We start from the raw sequence: 22,616 nt of genomic DNA on the forward strand, positions 1-22,616 counted from the left end.
ACTGTCTCTATCTCTCTTGATTCCCTCACCCCTCCGACACACCCAACTGCTTCCCTGCTCTCAGTGGTTAGCTCTGATGCCTCACAGCGCCAGGAGCCCGGATTCTATTCCGGCCTCGGGTGACTGTGTGAAGTTTGCACATTCTCTCAATGACTGCGTAGGTTTCCTCCGGGTACTCAGGTTTCCTCCTACAGTCCAAAGATGTGCAGGTTAGGTGGATTGGCCAAGCTAAATTTCTCCTTAGTGTCTAAAAGGTTGGGTGGGGTTACGGGGATAGGATGGGGAGTGGGCATGTGTGGGGTTCTCAATCGGAGCATTGGTGCAGACTTGATGGGCTGAATGGTCTCCTTCTGCATGCAGGGATTCTATGATTCAACATTTAGTCTTGGATGAGTGTAATTTCCTCCAAACATTGGAAATCCCAAGCCATCACTTTTTATCCCTGCCATAAACTTTACCAACTTTATCCTCTCTTCCAGCAATGTCGGAGACTGATCCAGACTGTTTACAAACTCAGCATTCCATTCAATGCTCAGTTGAGCTTCTCGCCTCCATATCCAACCCAGACAAAATCTTTAATTTCCCACACTCCTCACTCAGACCCTCTGCAGCTGATTTCTTTTCAATATCCATAATAAATGCAAAATAATGCGGATGCTGGAAATCGAAAATAAAAGCAGAAAATGCTGGATAAGCCCAGCAGATCTGGCAGCGTTTGTGGAGAGAGAAACCAGAGATGACGTTTCAAGTCCATATGATCCTTCGACAGAACTGATCTTTATCCAGCATTTTCTGTTTTTAATTCCATTTCTTTTGTGCTTCGCCCCACAGCCTCTGCCCTCTGTAAATTTCAACTCATGAAAAACTCTGCTGCCCTTCTCCAGTTCTGCACAAAGTCCTGCTTACTCGATACCCTAGTCCTTGCTGGCCTACATTGGTCTCTCAAATTTAAATGACCATTTTCATGTTTAAACCCTTGCACAGCCTCAACCCCTCCCTAACTCGATAACCTACAACACCTAGCCCCCAAACTATGTGTTAATCTGCATAGTTACTTTGTTCCATTATTGAGGATTTCCTTCAGCTATCTTGGCTCTATCCCGTGGAATCCCACCACCAAATCACGCAAACTCTTGAATGCCAACTCATCCCTTGGCACTCCTTCAAGGTTTTCTCTTTGATCAAACGTTTGGTCACCCCTCCCAATATTTCTGTCTTTGGCTCAGTGTCCATTTTCCCCTACAGTCAAGTGAAGCACCTTGGGAGCCACACTTGGGAGTTGCCCTGCGCAAACCTTGGGTGGATCGCTACTTAAGAATTATTACAGCGCTGGATGAGATGCGGGCTTCATTAAAAAGAAGATCCAACTAAATAATAATAATAATCGCTTGTCACATGTAGGCTTCAATGAAGTTACTGTGAAAAGCCCCGAGTCGCCCCATTCCGGGGCCTGTTCGGGGAGGCCAGTTCGGGAATTGAACCCGCGCTACTGGCATTGTTCTGCATTACGAGCCAGCTGTTAAGCCCACACTGCCTAAATTGCAACAAATCGACTGAAGATCTTGGTTGAGTCAAGCGCTTTCGGAGCCAAATGCAGGGAAGACAAAGTGAAGGGAGGGGAAGCCACTATTAGGCCTTCTCTCTCCACCAGCGGCCCTCGAGCATTCCTGCCTTTACCTCAGGGATGACTACCGATTTCCGCAGGTAGCATAGGAAAGTGGCAGCAGGATGGCAGGTAAATGGGCCAGGAACCTAGACCTCACCTGCTCACCGAACATTTGGATGGGGTGTGCAAAGAAAGTGTGGTCAGCAGCAGTGCACTAGTGATAAGAAGTGGAATTTCAGATTGGAGCAATCAGTTGTCCAATTTTGTCTGCTTTCAGTATGATTTTGTGCAGGTCACAAAGGTACCATAGAAATGTACCTTAGAATCCCTACCGTGCAGAAGGAGGACTTTCACCCCATCGAGTCTGCATTGATCCTGTGAAAGAGCAATCCATCCTGGCCTACTGTCCTTGGATTGTGCTGTTAATTTGATGTCAGCCGGAGTAACAATAAGTTTGCTACAATCAGCTTCAGCATCCAACCTTAAGCAAGAAACTAATTGCCCACTCTTGCTGCTGCTGAACTATTAGTCAATGACCCTCACTCAATAGGTAACCTATCCAGAACTCAGGTATGTCAAGAGCAACAGGATATGTGAAAAATAGCCCTTTTGGTGAAATAGCAATGGGCAATTGGTGTCAGTATGGCAGGTACATTGAGGAAAGAAAGACAATGGGCAGCATTTTCCGTTTCTGAAACTAAGTATTGACACCGGAGCAGAATTCGTGGACTTTCATGACAGCAAAACTGGCCCTGCACCTGGACCGATTCAACGATTGTGGAGGGGCTAGCACCAGTGCCACATGGAACACAATCGATTCCAATGAAAAATGGTGCTGGATTTGCTAGGTCCATGATTGCATATACACATTACACTCCCCACATGCACTTATTCCAACCAACAAGATGGCACTGGTTATGCTGGAGAATGCCCATCCCGTTGATGGGTCAGCTGGGGCCAGCGGGAACCTGGGGGGTGGGTGGCCTGGGGAGACACCTATATGACCCGTGGTCTTAAGTTCAATGGGCCGTTAGCATAGCGGTGTGCGCAGCTGCATGGCTGCCTTGCTGGCTGTGGCATTGGTGTTCCGTGCCCATCTACCCAACCCCACAGCCCACCTCCTGGCCACCCCCCGCTACACCACCCAGCCCTGGCAGAAGCACCTCTCCCGGCTAGTGGTACAACTGTCAGCAAACTATGGTGATATTGGACACTTTCCGTACACCCTCTCTCGCCCTCAGCAGCCTTGACGCAGGTTTCACGATTTTTAGAAGCACAAGTGAACTGCGCGTCGGGGTCTCGGGCCATCAGAGGTAGTGCATCGCGGAGGCCCCGGAGAATACTGGGTGAGGCTCACTGATGGCATGCAAATGATGTTTACCGTACATGCGTTCCGGACCGCATTGATGGCACTGTCGAGGTGACGGACAATAGCAATTTGGTGTCAAATTGGTGCCCGGCACGATTTTAGTGTTGGAACTTATACTCTGCCCAATCGCGATTCGTGACTTTGCCGTCAGCCAATGGAGAATTCCGCCCAATATGTTTTAAAACCACAAAACATCTGTAGATGAAACCATCGATGTGACAATACACTTGCATCTTGTGCCTCATGAATTTTCCCAGCAGCCAGTTTGGCAGCTCTGCAATGGAATTAACAAAGCAGGTTGTTCTCCAAACTGAAACTATTAAAAAAAAAAATCAAAATGCACCTCATTACCCCTTTAAATAGGATATCAGTGTTTTCTCTGTGAATCAAAGCCATTAAGTTACGTAACTTTCTCCTTGACTCAGTCATTAAAGCAGATCATTTAATAAGTCAGCTTGTTTAAAAGGCCAAAAAAAAGCTGACATATTTATTAATAGCCCTTGAATAATCCTCTATTTCTGACTGCTGATGGCAGAAAGAATGTCATTATTACTATCTGATATTGCTAGTTTTTGAACAAGATGAATCTTTCCGACAATACATTTGCCTTCTGAATAGGGTTTTTATCACCCATAAAGACTTATTCAGTTCAACATAAGCTGAAAACAGCTGCTTGGTCCACACATGAACTCCTACCCCAAGAGACATTCGCTATTTTCCGAGAATGATTGCTGGGCCACAGTAATTACCAGCAATGCTGATCTTGCTGAATCAAAATCCAGACTGCATTTTTAAGGCTGCTCATGTACTGTTTGGGTTGCAATTCTGCACCATTGCTCCGTAGAAAGAATTATTCTTGAGTTAATGATAAAAAAGCAAAGTAGATAGAAGGCTGTATGAACTGCTGGCTTTCATTAAACCAGTAGGCATGACTTAGAAATTTAGTGGTTAAATTTATGGTGCAGCAACTGGTGTTAAGACAAAGATCAGGCAGGCTGTCTCATACAGCAGCTTTGCTTGGACTGCTGCAATAACTGTTCTGTTGGCTTTGAAACCACTAAATTCAAACCAGCATAATAATAATGATAATCTTTATTGTCACAAGTACGCTTACATTAAAACTGCAAAGAAGTTACTGTGAAAAGCCCCAGTCGCTCATTCCACGCCTGTTCCGGTACACAGAAGGAGAATTCAGAATGTTCAAATTATTTAACAGCACGTCTTTCGGGATTTGTGGGAAGAAACCGAAGCACCTGGAGGAAAACCACGCAGACACGGGGAGAACGTGCAGACCACAGTCAGCGACCCAAACCAGGAATCGAACCTAGGATCCTGGTGTTGTGAAGTAACAGTGCTACCCACTGTGCTACCGTCCTGCCCTCAAAGGATAGTGCTCTTTCAGAGGGTCAGTGCAGATTCAATGGGCCAAATGGCCTCCTTCTGTGCGGTCGAAATTCTATGTTTCTATATCTATATTCTAAGTAAGAAGTCTTACAGCAGGGTAGCATAGTGGTTAGCATAAATGCTTCACAGCTCCAGGGTCCCAGGTTCGATTCCCGGCTGGGTCACTGTCTGTGTGGAGTCTGCACGTCCTCCCCCTGTGTGCGTGGGTTTCCTCCGGGTGCTCCGGTTTCCTCCCACAGTCCAAAGATGTGCGGGTTAGGTGGATTGGCCAAGCTAAATTGCCCGTAGTGTCCTAATAAATGTAAGGTTAAGGGGGGGGGGGGGTTGTTGGGTTACGGGTATAGGGTGGATATGTGGGTTTGAGTAGGGTGATCATGGCTCGGCACAACATTGAGGGCCGAAGGGCCTGTTCTGTGCTGTACTGTTCTATGTTCTATGTTCTACAACACCAGGTTAAAGTCCAACAGGTTTGTTTCAAACATGACATTAACCTGGTGTTGTAAGACTTCTTACTGTGCTCATCCCAGTCCAACGCCGGCATATCCACATCATATATTCTAAGAACAGCCCAAATGCATCATTATGAGATATGCAGACCATCTTTCACAGCATGAGAGAAAGGATCTTACCTGAAGAATCCCCCATAGGCAGAGAAGTGGGGCTAATATATTTTACCTACATTATAAGGCTCAACTACAAGTTTGACTGAAAGACTGGAAAACTTATATTGCCAGAAATACTATGTGAATTCATCACCAAAGATCTGAAAGTCAATTTCCAGGCCTCCAAAACTCCTGACAATCTTTTTAGATTAATATTAACTTCAAAGAAATGTAAGTGTATGCTCACATCTTTAGAACTCATGTTTCCTTGTGTGTGTCTCCGTGTACTGAGAAGTGGTTATATATTGCGATTGCATTTAGGGTATTGTGAAAATGAATATGTATCCTTTCCTTTGACTTCCAAGGAAGCCTTTTTTTGTGTCTGCTCTTAAAAGTCATGGTACTCAAGGGGTTACAACATTCCTCAAAAATATATTTGGTTGCAATTAGTTGAGAGGTGGGGAAAAAGGGGAAATTATCCAACATCTCTCCCTTGCCTATGACAAGATACACAGCTGAAATAGCCTTTCTTTGCTGTGAATATTAGTATTCACATTTGCAATTCAAAGTAGTGACAGCAGCTGAAAACTGTGTGTCGAGTAATTACTTAATCTGATCAATATATGAACAGGCTAATAGGATTTTTACTCTTTACAGTTAAAATGTGTACGAATTTAAATTGAAAAAAAATGTGAGCAATCCCCACCACTGAGACATGGATTAAAGTATTATGGGGCTTAATACCTCTAGAAAATTGACCTATTCACTGAGGCTGAGACAGGATCAGTTTGGGAAAGTGTGTTTCCAGCACCATTCCCCACTCAGCTCCCACCCCAGCCAACCACTAACTCCCCACATCTGGATTTCTGCAAGCATGCACCTAATCTGATTTCACACCTAAGGGAAGATTGGTATGTCCTTGAAACTCCAAATAATTGATTTTACTGTGGGTCACTGTCCGTGTGGAGTTTGCACATTCTCTCCATGTTTGCGTGGGTTTCGCCCCCACAACCCAAAGATGTGCAAGGTAGGTGGATTGAACATGTTAAATTGTCCCTTAATTGGAAAAAATGAATTGGGTACTCTAAATTAAAAAAAAAAACAATGGATTTTACATTTGTCTTACGCATGCAGAGATATTTTTCTAGGAACATTACTGATATTTCACAAACATGATCGGCACTTCGGAAGAAATCCTACTGACCTTGAAAACTATTCTTAGATATCAGTGGTCGAATAAAATCTATAATCGTGGTATGTTCACTTGAAATAAAATGAAAGCTCAGTTTGTGTCGACAAGTCGAAAATATATGTTTGTGATTTTATAACGGATCTATATTATTTATTAGTAGGGAAGCTTGGTTAAAGCATCTAAAGATAAAATAAATGAAATGTGTGAATAAGCAGTCCAGCAATGATTACAGGTTTGACTGACTGACAGGTGCTTGTAGGAAAGCTTAGTCTTGTGAGCATCTCTAAATCCTATTACAATAGGGTAGTCAGTATATTGGATTTATTTAAATGAGAGACTGATATCATCTAGCTAAAGAAATGGAATCATCTCTGGGTGCTGTAGGATGTCTGATACCTTGTCAAAGCAATCATCACTTTGCTAGAACACCAAGATTTGTTTTTATTAGTTTTGGAGAAAAACAAAATATAAAATACTGATGTGAAAATCCCTTATCAAAACAATGTGCAGCACAAATACCCCATTGAAATCAAAAATTGTCATTCATGTCACCAATACAGACTTGGTTGATGATTTATTTTATGGACATTGCGCTCTAAAGGTAAATTAATATACTGAGCAATTGAACATTATGTTGTACTGTTTGCACCCAGTGTCAGGATTCAGTACTCCCTTATTTGCTCCCGTGGAGGCTCAATGGATATAATCCAATTTCAAATGTGTGGTTGTGAGCCATGCTGATTAGAAAGATCCCGGTTTTGTTTCTTGGCCTGTGCTGAGTTAGACAAGCCTAACTTCACCCAAGATGAACATTCAAAAGCCCCCTGTGGAACCCCACACCAGAAGTCTAAGGAGAGGTGGAGGGGGCGAGAGGATGGTCACAGCAATCGAAGGAGGTTTCTGCTTCTTATTGTTTGCCATTGAGTCCTTCCCAAAATGCTTGTTGGCCTTGGATGTAGACGGGATCAGGATTGGCCATGATTTTCTTTTTAACTTTAGAGTACCCAATTATTTTTTTTCCAATTAAGGGGCAATTTAGCGTGGCCAATTCACCTACCCTGCACATCTTTGGGTTGTGCAGGTGAGACCCATGCAAACACAGAGAGAATGTGCAAATTCCAGATGAAGAGTGACCTGGGGCTGAGATCGAACCCAGGTCCTCAGCACCGTGAACCAGCAATACTAATCACTGCGACACTGTGCCATCCAAGATTGGCTATGATACCCATGAGAAAGTCACTTGCTGGTGGTGTATCCAAGATCACATGGATAATGGGGAGTTAGGTTAGGTGCTGCAGAACTGTGAGTGCAAGTGGAGACGGATCAGTGATTTGAGGAGAGGACAAGAGATGAGAGAAAAAACAAAAGCAAAATAGACCAAGACCTTTCAAAAGCTTCCCATAGCATGGTGACAATTTAACTTCTGATCCCAGCCAGAAATGATTTAGGTCAGGACACTTCTCTATATTTATATCGAGAGGAGAGTGCACGGATCGGATTAGTAATGCAAATTACGGGTCACACCTCGTGCCATAAATTCTTTTTATTTTTAATAATAAGTAAGGCAAAACCTATCGGAGAGTTTCAGATGTAGACACTGCTCTAGTACAAGTCCATCCAGAGGAAAACATGCAGACAGGCCTGCACAGCACCCCAGCGCAATATATTCATAAGTCTTAATAGTTAAATCTCTGCAAAGGCAAATGCAACAAATTTGATGCTTCTTATTTACCTGATTATAGTCATTTTAATCTGTGGGTTTTTGCTGTTTATGTCATGTTGTGCAGTGTAAAATATTTGTCAGTTAATGGCTGGTTTCAATTTCCGAATTGCATACATGCAAATTTCTATGTGATAAGCAACCAGGCTATTGCTGATGACCCTGGTAGAGTTGTAGAGGACAAGCAAATATCATTGTCGACATAAATCTGGAAATGAAAAATACTCAAAAAATTTGACTGACCTTTGACAGCACCAGAGTCATAATGTACAGTGTCATTTGGAAGGTAGGCTGATTTATATAAGTAACATTAAAGTGTCATTAATATTGAATGTTAATGAGGCTCATCAACTTCACTCAAGCTTCGGGCAGGAATTCTGCACTCTGACTTACTAATGAGGTACTTCCAGAGGCAATTAAAGTTTGCTGCCTCAGATATATGCTGTTTACAGCCTTGACATTCAGAATAAAAGGGAAAAAAAGCATCACTGAAAGATTATTCCCTGGTAGAATGTCAAAATCAACCTGATCCTGTTGAGATTCAGCTGATACAGGAATGTGTCATGTCACAGGCCTTCAATACCTACTCAAGAAAAGCCAGATATATCCGGAAACTAAACTTCCAGTTGAGGCATATACGATTGCTCACTTTTTCAGCGATGATACAAATGGTAAAGATTTCGGCTTTCCAAACAAGAGGTCAGAATCAAAAGTCCATTTTGAGTAAATCAGCAGACAAAAAGTCGAAGAAACCTGAATACGTAGTCATTGGATGGTGATTGCAAATGGCTGCAACGTCATGTTCGTGGATGCCTGAAATATATCCATGAACATATCAGTGCCAGTATTGGGAGAATGCTGAGCAGAGATTTATGAGTATAAATGACACACTGCTGCCTGTTACACAGTATTGCATTGTCCTCCAGACAACAACTATACTGTTGAGTAGTTTCCAGTGGGAGTGCGGGCAGCAGAGTGAACCCCAAATCCAGCAGTTCAGTGTGCATGCTGTGCACATTAGCTTTCTGCAAAGGCTGGAAAATTCATCATTAGTTTTCCCAAGGGAGACTTTCTATATCAAGCGAAGAAGAAGCCCACTAAAAAGTTAGTTTTCTTGGGTAAAGACATTATTCCCTCTGCACTGACAGGACTGAGTTCTCAATGTTACTACACCTGCAGCACTGGAAACCAGTTTACAAACTCACTGCAGAATATTAAACCCCAAATATTGCCACATACGGTGAAATGCAAGAGCCATAAATATCACTATTTTTCCTTTTTCCTGTATTTTGATCAGCATGGTAATGATTAGAAATTGGCTTGAAGAGGTGAATTAAGGCTCCTTCCCCAATTTTCTTCCAATTTAGTTTTTTTCTTCTTCTTATATCCTGAAGGTTATTACAGAGTCAGTTGCATTTCCATGGATTTCAGACAATAACTTCTCGAAAGACCTATGTACGTGAGCCTGAGAAGTGAGCATCAGGTGGCCTATAACGCTTAGAATTAAACCGCACAGCACATTACATTTACCAAACTGCTATCAGGGGAAATAGTGCATCCAAGGTTTTATCTTATAAATTGTAACACCACTGAGGATTCCTAATAATTCTGAAATAACATTTTGAGGCACAAAAGCTGAACTTTTACCTTTACACAGGAATCAAAAAGCAAATCTTACTCTTTCCAGAGGAGCACAGGTGAAAGGCCTTACCTAATATTTAGCGATTTTTTCCTGAGCTCAGTCCAATGAAAGTTCATGTCATCAAGACGCCTCTGCAACATCACCCCGTCCTCTGCTCCTTCCAGACCTTTAAGTATTTTCTGTCCGTTCTCATCCAAGTTATGGTAAGAGTCAGTGTGAGCATCAATTTCTGTCTGAAGATCCTGTCAAAATGATTTAAAAAAACACATTGCTTTTGTATTTATCGATTTGCCAAAAATGGGCTTTTACGGTCACAACAATCATTGAACTATGGCTGGCTTCACGTTTTATTCAATTCAATAATAAATTGGAAATAAAATTGACAACAAAATAAAACTAAATAAAAAAAAAAACACATTCCTGGCACCACTGACCTTAACGTAATAAGTTTTTCTTTGTAGCATTTTGAGTCTAAACCTTGGAAGGATGCAGAGGGTTTGAGGCGCCTGCATTGTGCCTGGGATGGTTTGCTCGAGAAAGCACGGATCCTTGTGCGCGTTCTGCACAATAATGTGTGGCTGGATAGGAACCAGCTTCAACATTCAATATTGCATTACCAATCCAGAGGATACAAAACCATCATTCAGGGTAGTGGCCTTTCAGCAACACAACAGTTGAATAGACCACTCATAAAATTAGCTTTGTTTTTTTTTAATGGAATAAAAAAGCACCACAGTTCTCAATTCCCTTTAAATTTTAAAGGGTTCTGGCATGTGGACATTCCTCAAACAGATGACACACTCTAATTTATAAACAGCTATGCATATCCCAGCATACCGACCCTCCTACAGGCTTGGTTGGGCTAACTGTAATGTATTGAGTGAGCTTTCTGCTTTTCTGTACATCAGGCAATTGTTCTTTTTTCATCCTCATGATCCTTCTTATGTGTATCCTCTCAAATCAAGAAATATAATGTGAGGATGTCTGCGTGGATAAACTTTGATATGCCAAACTGGAAGGACTGGCAACACTAGACGAATCTTAAGTGAGAGACAGCTCATTTATGAGACAAATTGCTGGGACATCCATTACCTAAATCATAAACACAGATAAAAACAACAAAGTATACCTGCCATATTGGCTACTGGGAACAAATTAATGTTATTTCTCAAGATAAGATAGAAGATGCTGAGATACAGAGTGGATCCATCTGCAAATTTGACAATTGCTCCAAACACAATTCCTCCATTAATGAAGCAGTCTAAGCCAGCACGCAGGAAAACATGGACAACATCAAGGCTTAGACTGATAAGTATCAAGAAAACTAATGCCACACAAGTGCCAGACAAAATAAAATCACCAAAAGTAAGAGTCGAAGCATTTTCCCTTGTCATTCAAGGTGGTTAACACTGCTGCCTCACAGACCCGGGTTTGATTCTGGCATTGGGTGACTGTTTGTGTGGTGTTTGCACATTCTCCCCATGTCTGCGTGCGTTTCCTTTGGGTGTCCCAGTTTCCTCTCACAGTCCAAAGATGTGCAGGTTAGATGGGGTTACAGAGAGTGGGCCGAGGTAGATATTCATTCGGAGGGTCGGTGGAGACTCAATGGGCTGAATGGCCTCCTTCTGCACTGTGGGAATTCTATGTATTTGATGGAATACCATTACTAATTCTCCAGCCTCAACATCTTGATGACAACAATTGCCTCAAAATTAAAATGGAATAGCTATATAAATGTGGCTATCACAATTTAGAGACAGGGAGTGGGGTGTGGAAACACAACTACCCAGGGACTCAGATCTTAGGAGCCCAGCCTCAGAAGTATAGTGATTCAGGGGCATTTGTCTAACGTGAAGGCAGTAGGGGTGGTTTGATGCATACAGTTTAGTTGATGGATAAGTGGAAGAAATCTATCACCCACCTCTGCCACATGTTACAAGAAATATCTTGCAACCTGTACATGATGATAAGTGTCTAGTTTTATATTTCTGTGTTTATGCATGTATTCTGTGCAGGTCGAAGAGTAAACTATGTCCGTGTGTCTGGGGTTAATCAAAGTTGAGATTGTTTGAGTCAATTTGTCTACAGAATCTAAAGAATGAAAAACTAAAGGTATTATTTTCTTGCATTGTGTGATGAGGCCTTTTGGTGGGTCTTAACTTATCACCAAATGCAAACTTCAGGTCTACTGAACATGGTAGAGCTGCAATTTGCATTTGGGGATCAGTTTTAAAAGTTATTTGTAGCTGTTCTATTTGAAAGAAGTCACAAAGGTGAAAAGAATATTTACATTATATGGACGATTCATGAGCGAACAGGAGCAGGCGTTTTAAATTTTATTAACACAAAATAGAGCTAAAATTGGAGCGTGGATGTTATGAATATTTGGGAGCCTGAGGGCGCGAATCTCTGGCTGCGTTGCACTCCCGCTTGAGCACAACGTGGCAGGTGAATGCCAGGAGAGGCTTGCAGTGAGCCTGCCGACAGGCTCTGCGACTCATGAGATTCTCCATAGTCCAACGAGACGTCGGATTCGGAAACCCGCCCAAATGGGCGTGTCTAAATTATGCTCGCGGAATTTGGTTGTAAACCTACTTACGACCTACCTGCGTGGGATCCAATGGCCTCCTTCGATTCATTGGCCTCCTCAGGATGGCTGTAGCCAGGCGCCGATCAGTGCTGGTCCACACAAACGTGGACCAGGCAGAAAGGCATCCACGGGGTCTCCCGGGCCATGGGAGACCCCTGGGTGGTCAGGTTAAGTGCAGGGTAGCAGCCGGCCCTCCCCCTTGGGCACCTTGGCACTGCACAGCTGGCGCCTTGGCACTGCCACCCTTCACTGTCAAGGTGTACGGATGGCACTGCCAAGCCAGCAGGAGTACTGTCTGGGTGCCAGGGTGGCAGTGCAAGGGGGTCTGAGTACCAGGGTGGTACGGCCAAGGGCCAGTGGGCGAGGGGGGTATGCTCATAAAATGAAGGTGGAGGGGGTTTTGAAGTGGGGGAATTTTGAAGGGCAGGTAAGTAGGGGCCTCTAGAAAATTGGGGGATGATAGATGGGGGTCCTGGAAGGATAGGGGGGTGCTGTAAGGAGGCTTGGGGAAGCCTAAAGAGGGGGGACCCCCAGGGACCCCATAATGGGGTGTCCTCACTTGGCAGATCTGAGGTAGTGTCCATGTGTGTGGGGGTGATATTGCCCATAGATGAAGGACCCACAAGTTCACTTGGAGATCGGGGCACCCTTTTAAAATGGTGGACCGATCTCTGAATTCAGCTCCCCAGTGCTAAAAAAAATTCTAAGCGTGGCCTAAACGGGTGAGATCTTCCCCAGAGCCCAAAAAGTAACTAAGTGTCATTGAATAGCGGTGGGGAACTTGCCGGCAGAGCCGACGGGAAACTCCCTGAAAAAAACGCCACAAATTAACTTAGAAATTGTTTGGGAGAATCAGGCCCTGAGTTAACAAAGAGATATTTAAAGACAATAGAGAACTAAGATGAATGGGGCAGAAGGGCATTTATGAAAATGGCTTTTCAGCTGTAGTTCATGGGATGGACCACAGAAAGCCAACTCCTGTGTTTTGAGGCGTGTGGAAAAGCTTTGAAATTCTTTTAATTGAAGAAAGCAACTCAGTCTTGTGCCAGGAGACTATCTGCACTGAGAAACGGATTATTTTGTATTCGCTTTGGGAAAAAAACACATCAGTGTGGATTAGTTCTGGGAAGTCGTAGATTGTGCTTTTGTTTAAAGTGAAAGCAATTTATTGGTTTGGGTAATATTTCCTAGATTAAGAATTTATAAAGGCTGCTGCCAAAGAGACAGTTTTATGGGGCACCTTTGATAAAGCATTTTCAGGGTTATTTTATAAGTTTATTTTCCTCTGCGTATCGTTTATCTTGTGTATTTAAGTTCCATCTTTTCTTTCTTTCAATAAACATTTTGATTCTTCACATTTAGAGTGTTGCACTTTTGTGTTCAGCAAAATTCTGTCCTTGTTTCTGCAATACAGGGGGGAAAATACCATCAGTTGAGACAGATTTCAATATGAGATCTGGCTTGTTCAGCTTTAACATCAGCTGCAGTCGTAACATGTGGAACATCTGAAGGTTTGTGGCAGCCTGAGATGTTTCTGTACCAAAAGACAGCGGGAAGTGGTTCTAAAGACTTTGGAGTGACTTTGCCACATTTGGGCAGTGCTTCCAAAGTTTCAGTGGAACTATTCTGTCGGTAATGTCGCTAATCTGAGCCTGTAGTCAGTAATAAGGGCCTGCAAGATGAGTGCAGTTTGCTGTCATTCCAGCAAGTGGCAATGAATACACCTCTTAATGGGTGTCACGTGAGGCAGCTTCAAATATGGGCCTGGGTACTGCAAGCGCTGGGCTGAAGGAAACTGATTGCTCTGATATAGCCCCACCCCTGAGGCAAGAGCTAAGTCGCCACTGGGACCATTGTGGTTTAAGATGATGTTCATCTCCTCAAGAGCAGATAAATCCTGGCCTTGCCAAGACACTCATATCCCAAGGAGTAAATGTATTTAAATTGTGTACTTATGTATGTCCTATGTTTTTTCATGTGTAGAACGATCTGTCTGGACTGTATGCAGAACAATACTTTTCACCCCAGTACACATGACACATGACAGGGGCTGGTTTAGCTCACTCAGCTAAATCGCTGGCTTTTAAAGCAGGCCAGCAGCACGGTTCGATTCCCGTACCAGCCTCCCCGGACAGGCGCCGGAATGTGGCGACTAGGGGCTTTTCACAGTAACTTCATTGAAGCCTACTCGTGACAATAAGCGATTTTCATTCATTTCACAATAAATAAAATCCAAATAAAAATAACATGAGAAATCGTGGACGGAATCTTACCAGAATTTGGCAAAGTGTCAGGCTTAGGCACAAAACTGGCATGTAACTCACCAGTGGCACAGATCATGGGCTGGTTTCTCCATTTCACAAGCTGGGCAATGGGGTTTCGCATTGTGAAGCAGCCCAACACTGTCGGGAAACCTCCATGCTGCCGCAAAATTGGAGAATCCCGACAGCGGAAAATTCAACCCCAGGGGCGAAATTCTCCCACCCCCAGCAGGGTCGGAGAATCGCCTGGGGGTGCCTAAAATCCCGCCCCCGCCGTGGCAGAGATTCTCCGCCACCCGGGAAGTGGCGGGGGCAGGAATCTCGCCCCGCCGATCGGAGAGGCCCCTGCGGCGATTCTCCGGCCCGGATGGGCTGAGGTCCCGCCGCTGGGAGGCCTCTCCCGCTGCCGAGGTTCAAACCACCTCTGGAACGGCGGGCACAGCGACGCGAGCAGGCCCTCGGGGTCCTGGGGGGGGCGGGGGGTGATCGGACCCGGGGGGTGCCCCCACGGTGGCCTGGCCCGCGATCGGGGCCCCCCGATCAGTGGCCGGGCCAGTGCCCTGGGTGCACTATGTTCCTCCGCGACTGCGACCGCAGCCGCTGACGTCACTGCCGGCGCATGCGCCGACCGGCGAAAGCCTTTCGGCCAACCCCGTTGCCGGCGGCGCCGGGTGTTTGCGCCAGTCTTCTGGTGCAAACCGCTCCGGCGCGGGGCTGGCCCCCAAAGGTGGGGAGAATTCCCCACCTTTGGGGAGGCGCGACCCCTGAGTGGTTGGCGCCACTCCCCTACTCCGGCACCCTCCGTCACGCCGGGTAGGGGAGAATGCCGCCCCAGATTTCTCATGGAATCTTGAGCCTATTTACCAAGAAAATGAGTTGGCGTGGGTTTTTGCTGTCACTCTGGCAGGACGGAAGTCATGGTGCCTGGCCTGGCTCCAAAGAGTTTGGGGTGCCATCTTCAAAGAGTGCCCGATCAGCATTGCTGCATAACAGCCCCCCTCATGCAAGTTTCGGGGACTCCCCCACCTGCCCTCACAATTCATTGCCAGAAACCCCAACACCCCTACAATCTTCACCAGAAAACCGCACTCCCGCCCCCACACCAGCATTTATCACTGGCAACACATCCCCACCCCCCCCCCCCCCCCCCCCCCCCCGCCCCTGCAAACATTCATCACTGGCATCACACCCACCCACCCAAAAATCCTTGCCAGCACTGCAACACCCCCACTAACAATGCTGAAGTTTAGCTGGCACTCTTTCCCTCAAAAACTCAGTTTCTGGTCCCCCCCACCACCACACATCAACGCACCCTGACGGTGCCAAACTGTTCCAGTGGGCAGTGCCAGAGCACTACCTGGACTTGACTCGCACCCCACCAACCCCCAGGGCTATACAAACCTCTGCGCCCCGGAAGGGTCGCCTCGACTGCATCATACCTGGCCAAACCTTTTGTCAACCTTGCCAACGTGACATCACGTCGGCGAGGTATAAATATTTAGTTGTGGGGAATCATTTGGTGGGGAAGACCGCTAATAACATTGCAATGTATTAAAATGAGGATCAAGCCCTTCTCGTGACATCGCTGGCAAGGGGCAAGGGAAATCAGGAAGTGTGATTTCCCCGGAGATAATCGTGTTTCCCAATTCTGGTGAGATTTTCCACCCGCGCCGCCATTTCCACGGACAGTGAGAGCGGGCTCAAGAACATGGCGCCAGGCTTCTGTCTTATGAACGGCTTTAGCAGAAGTCTTAAAAAGTGAGCGACCTTGTGAAAGGGAAGGTATGAATTGATATTTTCTGGTGTCAACATGGACTCATTGAAAGTTCTGGAGTATCAGTTGTGCCCGTTTTGCTCGTGGTTGAGGGCTCTCCTGTTCCATTCTCTTGATGTTGTGCAAAAGCCTAAGTAAATAATCTTGATCAAATAGTCTTGAACTTGTGAAGCGAATGTTTATATTTAGAAAAAAGATACTTGGTAATGCCTGATTTTAAAAGCTTCCAAAATAACCTCTTCCATGTCTTTGTTGCCCTCATCTTCATAACCTTAAAATAAGGAGATTGCCATTATGAAATCTATGTCTATAGTACAAAGCAGTGGTTTTGGCAAGAATGAACAAAGAAAAATATAAGAGCACAACAAACAGGGTCAGGAGCAGACCATTCTAGCTTGCTCCATCACGCAATAAGATCACAGCTTATTTTTAATAAATGTTATTATTGAAGTTTACATTTCTACACTGTACAGGAGATGATTGAAACAGTGATGATTTAGAATTTACATGCTGTTCCTTTTTGGCACCCCCTTTCCCTTTGTTCCCCCTCATCTCCCGCACCCCCCTCCCCTTTTCTACTGTCTTCAGGCCCCATCTTAGGCTCTTTCCTTCGCTGTAGATGGTTTGTTTGTCGTTTGTTTTGCTCTGATCGCTTTGTGGGGAGCCCCTCTGGTTCCTGTGTCATTCTCTCCCTGGATTCACTCCTGGCTTTACATAGAACATACAATGCAGAAGGAGGCCATTTGGCCCATCGCGTCTGCACCGACCCACTGAAGCCCTCACGTCCACCCTATCCCCGTAACCCAGTAAACCCTCCAAACCTTTTTGGTCACGAAGGGCAATTTATCATGGCCAATCCACCTAACCTGCATGTCTTTGGACTGTGGGAGGAAACCGGATCACCCGGAGGAAACCCACGCAGACACGGGGAGAACATGCAGACTCTGCACAGACAGTGACCCAGCGGAGAATCGAACCTGGGACCCTGGCGCTGTGAAGCCACAGTGCTAACCACTTGTGCTACCGTGCTGCCCTAACGGGTCTCTCCCCCGTTGCCCCCCCCCCTCACTCCTGTCTGCTTTCTGTGGCCCTGATGACTCCCATGCATTCCCCCCTCAAACCCCTCCCCCCTTTCTATCCTTTGTTGGCTCCAAACAGGTCCTGGAACAGGCTGATGAATGGCCCCCCCACACTTTGTGAAGCCCTCGTCCGATCCTCAGATGGTGTATTTGATCTCCAGATGGAGAAACTCTGATAGGTCTGCCAACCAGTGTGCAGCTGTGGCTGGTTTTGTTAATCGCCAGCTGAGCTGGATTCTCCAGCAGGCAATTAGGGAAGCAAAGGAAAGGGCGTCAGCCCTCTCCCCCATATGAAGTTCTGGCTGGCCCAATACCCCAAAGACCACCACTCTCGGGCAGGGCTCCACCCTCACCCCCACAACCTTGGGCATTTTCTCGAAGAAGGCAGTCCAGAACCCAACAAGCTTGGGGCATGCCCAGAACATGTGGACGTGGCTGGCTGGCTTCCTTGGCATCGTACAAACTTGTCCTCCACCTCTGGGAAGAACCTGCTCATTTGGGTTCTTGTCACATGTGCTCTGTGCACCACTTTAAACTGCATGAGGCTTGCGCCGGAGGAGTTGGAGTTGCCCCTGTACAGTGCTTCGCTCCAGAATCCCCACCCTACTTCCGTACCTAATTCTTCCTCCCATTTCTGCCTTGTTCCATCCAGTGGCGAGTGTGTCCTTTCTAAAAGTCTTCTGTAGATGTCCCTGCAGTTGCCTTTTTCCATACTGTCCACGGCCAGCAGCTCTTCCAACTTTATGTCTCTCGGGGCTCTCGGGTACCTTGTCATCTCCTTGCAGAGAAGGTTTTTGACTTGTAAATGTTGGAGTTACTGTCCAGTCGATAGTTCCAGTCACTCCGTCAGGTCTTCTAAAGTTGCAAGTTTGTTCCCCGTGTAAAAGTCCCTGACCACTCATATCCCCCCCCTGCTGTCTCTTAAAGGTGGCATTTAGCGTGGCTGGTGGGAACCTGTGGTTGCCACAGATGGGGGCCATGATGGACACCTCGTTTAAACCGAAGCATTGTGTCATCTGGTTCCAGGTTCTTCGTGTTGCTACAACCTCTGGGCTATTTGAGTGTTTTGCCGACAGGGGTGCGAGCGCAGTCATGGCGAGGGCTCGCAGGATTGTTCCCAAGCAGGAAGACTCCTCCACCCTCACCCATTCCATGTTCAGTTCCCTTACCTGTCCTCTCTCTTGGCTGTGTCTGCCAAGTGATAGTATTGCAAGGTTGGGAGGGCCAGCCACACATCCTTTTCTCCTTTGCAGTTTTGTTTTAAGGATTCTTGGAATCTTCCCCGAACTCCCCCCCACACACACAAACAGCATAACCATTTTGTGTGTTTGGAACAAGGCCTTGTGGATGAAGTTCGGTATGGATCTCAACAGGAAGAGGAAACTTGGCAGTATTTCATCTTGATCATCTGCACCCTCTCCACCAAGGGAAAAAGGGAGGGCATCTCATCTCTGCAGGTGCTTTTTAACTTCCTCCAGCAGACTGGTCATATTCCACTTGTGGATCCGTGTCCAATTTTGAGCTATCTAGATCCCTGGGTAGCAGAATTTATTTTGGGCTATTTTAAATGGTAGACTTTCCAGCTCTGCTCCTTCCCCATTTGGGTTCGCCGGGAAAGCCTCACTTTTTCCCGGAGTACGTTTATAGCCTGGGAAGGCCCTGAATCCTTCCAGGAGCTTCATGATTTCTTTCATGCCATCTACTGGTCTGAGATGTAGAGGAGCAGATCATCTGCGTAGAGTGAGAGAGACTCTGTGCTCTCTGCCTCTTCTTCAGATACCCTTCAGAGCATTTCGCAGGGCGATCGCTAGGGGTTGAATTGCCAGGGTGAACAGGAGCGGGAAAAGCAGGCATCGCTGCCTTGTGTGCCTGTGCAACTGGAAGTACTCAGGGCTGGTGCTGTTGGTCTGAACGCTCACCTTGGGATAAGGAACTTCCATTCAACTCTGTCGGCGGCCTTTTCTGCATCCAGAGAGACAATCGCCTCTGGTGTTTTCTCCCTGAATGGAGTCAGTATCACATTCACCAGCCGTCTGATGTTCGTAGTCAGCTGTCTACCCTTGGCAAAGCCTGTCTGGTCCTCCGTGACCATCTTTGGTATGCAGTTCTCCAGTTTCTTGGTCAGGATGTTTGTGAGTATTTTCACATCGATATTGAGCAGCGAAATGGGTCTATATGATCCACGTTCCGTCGGCCCTTTGCCTTTTTTGGGTATAAATGATACAGTGGCCTAAATTAGCATTGGAGTCAATGTGCTCCATCTAGCGAGCCTGCGAATATCCTACGTAGGTACGGGGCAAGGGCTGGTGTGAATTTTTAATAAAAGTCCACCGGGAACCCATCAGGTCTTCGTAGCACCTTCCCGCCTGCATGGAGTTGATACTTTCATGTTGATACTGGCATGTCCAGTTCATCGAGGAACCGTTTCATCCCCGAGTCCTCATCGGGGGGCTCGGAGGTGTACAATCCCCGTACAGGGCCTCATATGCTTTGTTTGGTTTGGCTACTGATCTGTCTCTGCTACCCTTCACCTGTGCTATTTACCTTGTGGCTGCGTGCTTTCTCAGCTGGTGAGCCAGCAGGTGGCTAGCCTTCTCTCTGTGTTCATAAAAGGTCCCCAGTACCTGGCGGATTGCAGGTTAAAGTCCCTTTGTAGCTTTTACCTCTCTGCCAGAAGCTCTTCGGTCATGGCCTCAGAGTATCTTCTGTCAACCTCCAGAATGGGGCCGATCGGTTGTTGCCTATCCGCCCTCTCTCCCTGTCTCTACGAGCCTTGGAGTCTGTGGTGTTCTTTGTGATTCTTTTATCAGGATGTAAATTGTAGTTTTCATAAAGACCACAGAAGCTAAGTTAATTAACAAAGCTAACTTTTATTTAATAATGCTAACAATCTTTATTGTCACATGTAGACATACATCAACAAGGCAATGAAGTTACTGTGAAAGGCCCCTAGTCGCCACATTCCGCCACCTGTTCGGGTACACAGAGGGAGAAGGCTAGCCACCTGCTGGCTCACCAGCTGAGAAAGCACGCAGCCACAAGGTAATGTCCAACCTACCTAACCTAATGTCTTTCGGGACTTGTGGGAAGAAACCAGAGCACCCGGAGAAAACCCGCGCAGACACAGGGAGAATGTGCAGACTCCACACAGAAAGTGACCCAAGCCAGAAATTGAACCTGGGACCCTGGAGCTGTGAAGCAACAGTACTACCGTGCTGCCCTATTTACACTACTTATTAAAGCTTGACCACTTACTCCTATAGTAAATAATAATCTAGTAATCTACAATCTACACTCTACTAACACTAGTCTCTATACTCTATCTATAACTGTACTCTAAACTCTCTCACTGCTACTCTCCAGCCTTCTCTCACCTTCTCCCCGAAGCCTGTGAGTCGGTGCTTTATATAATTCTCCATCTAGCTCCATTTCGTGGTTAATTATGATACGATATTAATGCTTTGTATTCTGAACATTTCACATAATTACAGAGGCTATAATCTCTCACTTAATCACTGCCTTCAGTACCTCTCAGAAAGTGGAAGGTGAGACATCCCCATTTTGGCTGTTAGTGACAAACATGTCTATGGCTTGTGCTGCTTTCTGGCAGAAGACCTTGACGGCCACATGTCTAACCTCCATGTGGGGCATTGGACACAACCCATCTCCAATTTCACATCTGTGTAATGTGGAGCATGGTCGGAGATGACAATCGTGAAGTATTCCACTTTGACTATTCCTGGAAGGTCCTTTTTCCCCACTGCAAAGAAATCAACGCGGTGTAGATGTTGTGTACTGGTGAGAATAACGAGAATTCCTTCTTACCCGGGTGCAGGAACCACCATGAGTCCACTGCCCCCATCTGTTCCATAAATGCTCCCAGTTCCTAAGCCATGCCTGTAGCTTTCCCCGTTCTGGGGTTTGATCGGTCCGTCAATGGATCCTATGCACAGTTAAAGTAATTTCTCCCCCCCCCCCCCCCCCCCACCCCCCTCTATGATCAGTCGGTGTGTGACTATGTCGGGGATTTCTGCCATGGTCTTCTTTATGAATTTCATGTTGTCCCAGTTGGGCACGTACACGTTTTCCAGGACTAACGGTGCTCCGTTTAAGACATCGATGAACATGACATACAGTCCCCCTTGGTCCATAACTGTCTTTGTTGCCGTAAACACCGCCCCCTCGAATATCAAAATAGCTATCCCCCAAGCCCTCGTCCTGTGTCAGCAATTGTAGGTCTGTCCCGCCAGCCCTTCCTTACCCGCAGTCGGCCCTTCTCATTCAGGTGTGTCTCTTGGAGGGAGACTATGTCGGCTTTCAAACTTCTCAAATGGATGAAGACTCTGGATCTTTTCACTGGGCTGTAAAGACCCCTAATGTTCCAGGTGATAATCCTGGTGGTTTTTTCTCGCCTCCCCTGCAGGATTAACCATATTTACCTGGTGGACGCGCCCCTGCACACCGGGATTTTCCTTTGTTAGGGAGCCGTCCAAAATGGCTGCAGTTGCCCTTCTCATCAGCAAGCGAGGCCCCATGCACCCCGGGGCTTCCCTTTGCCCGGGGGGCACCCAACATGGCTGCCAACTGTATGTATGTCACGTGGGTGAGCCCCTGCATTCCGGTATTTCTCTTTGTTTAGAGATCCTCCTAAGTGGCTGCTCACAGCGCCATCTTGTTCCTTCCACCCGAACCTGGGTGAAGCCAATCGAAAACGTTTCCCTTCCTTCTCATTATGTTCCCCCCATGGTTCCTCTTCCACTCTCTGCCCATTTCTATCCTCCCCCTCTCTCCCGTGCACCCCTTCCCTATTCACCCCCCTACATTCCCCTTCCCTGCCCCTGTGATTCCCCCCACTGCCAGAAGCTCCCTCCCTGCTGGGAGATGCACCACGGCGCCCCCTTGCTTTCATACCTCCTGGAGCTAGCTTTCTTTGACAGTGTGGTAGCCCCTCTCCCGAGGCTAATCTTACCCCCTCCTTATGCCTCATAAATTGCCATCCCCTCGGTCTCCTCTTCCCCCTTTCCTGCACCTGTTGGCCTCGCCCCTCCTCCCTGTAGGTTGGTGCTCTTGCTCAAAGCGAGGCAGTACTGTCCCGCGCAAATGTTGTTCATGTCCATCACTTTTCTTTCTTCTTTCTCTCTCTGTATCTTCGTCATCACTACCCTGTCTGCTTTTTGTCAAGGCCATTCATCTGCACAGACCCGCCTGCCTCTGCGGAGTGGTAAAATAACGTTCTTTGTTCTGGAATGTCACCCAGAGCCTGGTTGAGACGAGCACCCCAAATTTTATTCTGTTTTTGTGCAGGGCTGATTTTGCTTGGTTGAACTTGGTTGAAGTTTTGCCAGTATAGTTTGGCGATTATCTCCCTTGGCTGCTC

At 46.3% G+C, this 22,616-nt stretch overlaps 1 protein-coding gene across 10 annotated transcripts in view; it reads right to left on the reverse strand.

The window, feature by feature from the left end:
• The window catches only part of dmd (dystrophin), a 2,667,466-nt gene that overhangs the window by 349,529 nt on the left and 2,295,321 nt on the right, over positions 1-22,616 (reverse strand). For all 10 annotated transcript variants that reach the window (XM_038802261.1, XM_038802266.1, XM_038802267.1 and 7 more), the window contains one exon: positions 9,605-9,777. In XM_038802261.1, the coding sequence (XP_038658189.1) occupies positions 9,605-9,777 (173 nt within the window). The remainder of the gene's footprint in view (positions 1-9,604; positions 9,778-22,616) is intronic.

This window comes from Scyliorhinus canicula, chromosome 7, assembly GCF_902713615.1.
Source record: "Scyliorhinus canicula chromosome 7, sScyCan1.1, whole genome shotgun sequence".
NCBI classification, from domain to species: domain Eukaryota; kingdom Metazoa; phylum Chordata; class Chondrichthyes; order Carcharhiniformes; family Scyliorhinidae; genus Scyliorhinus; species Scyliorhinus canicula.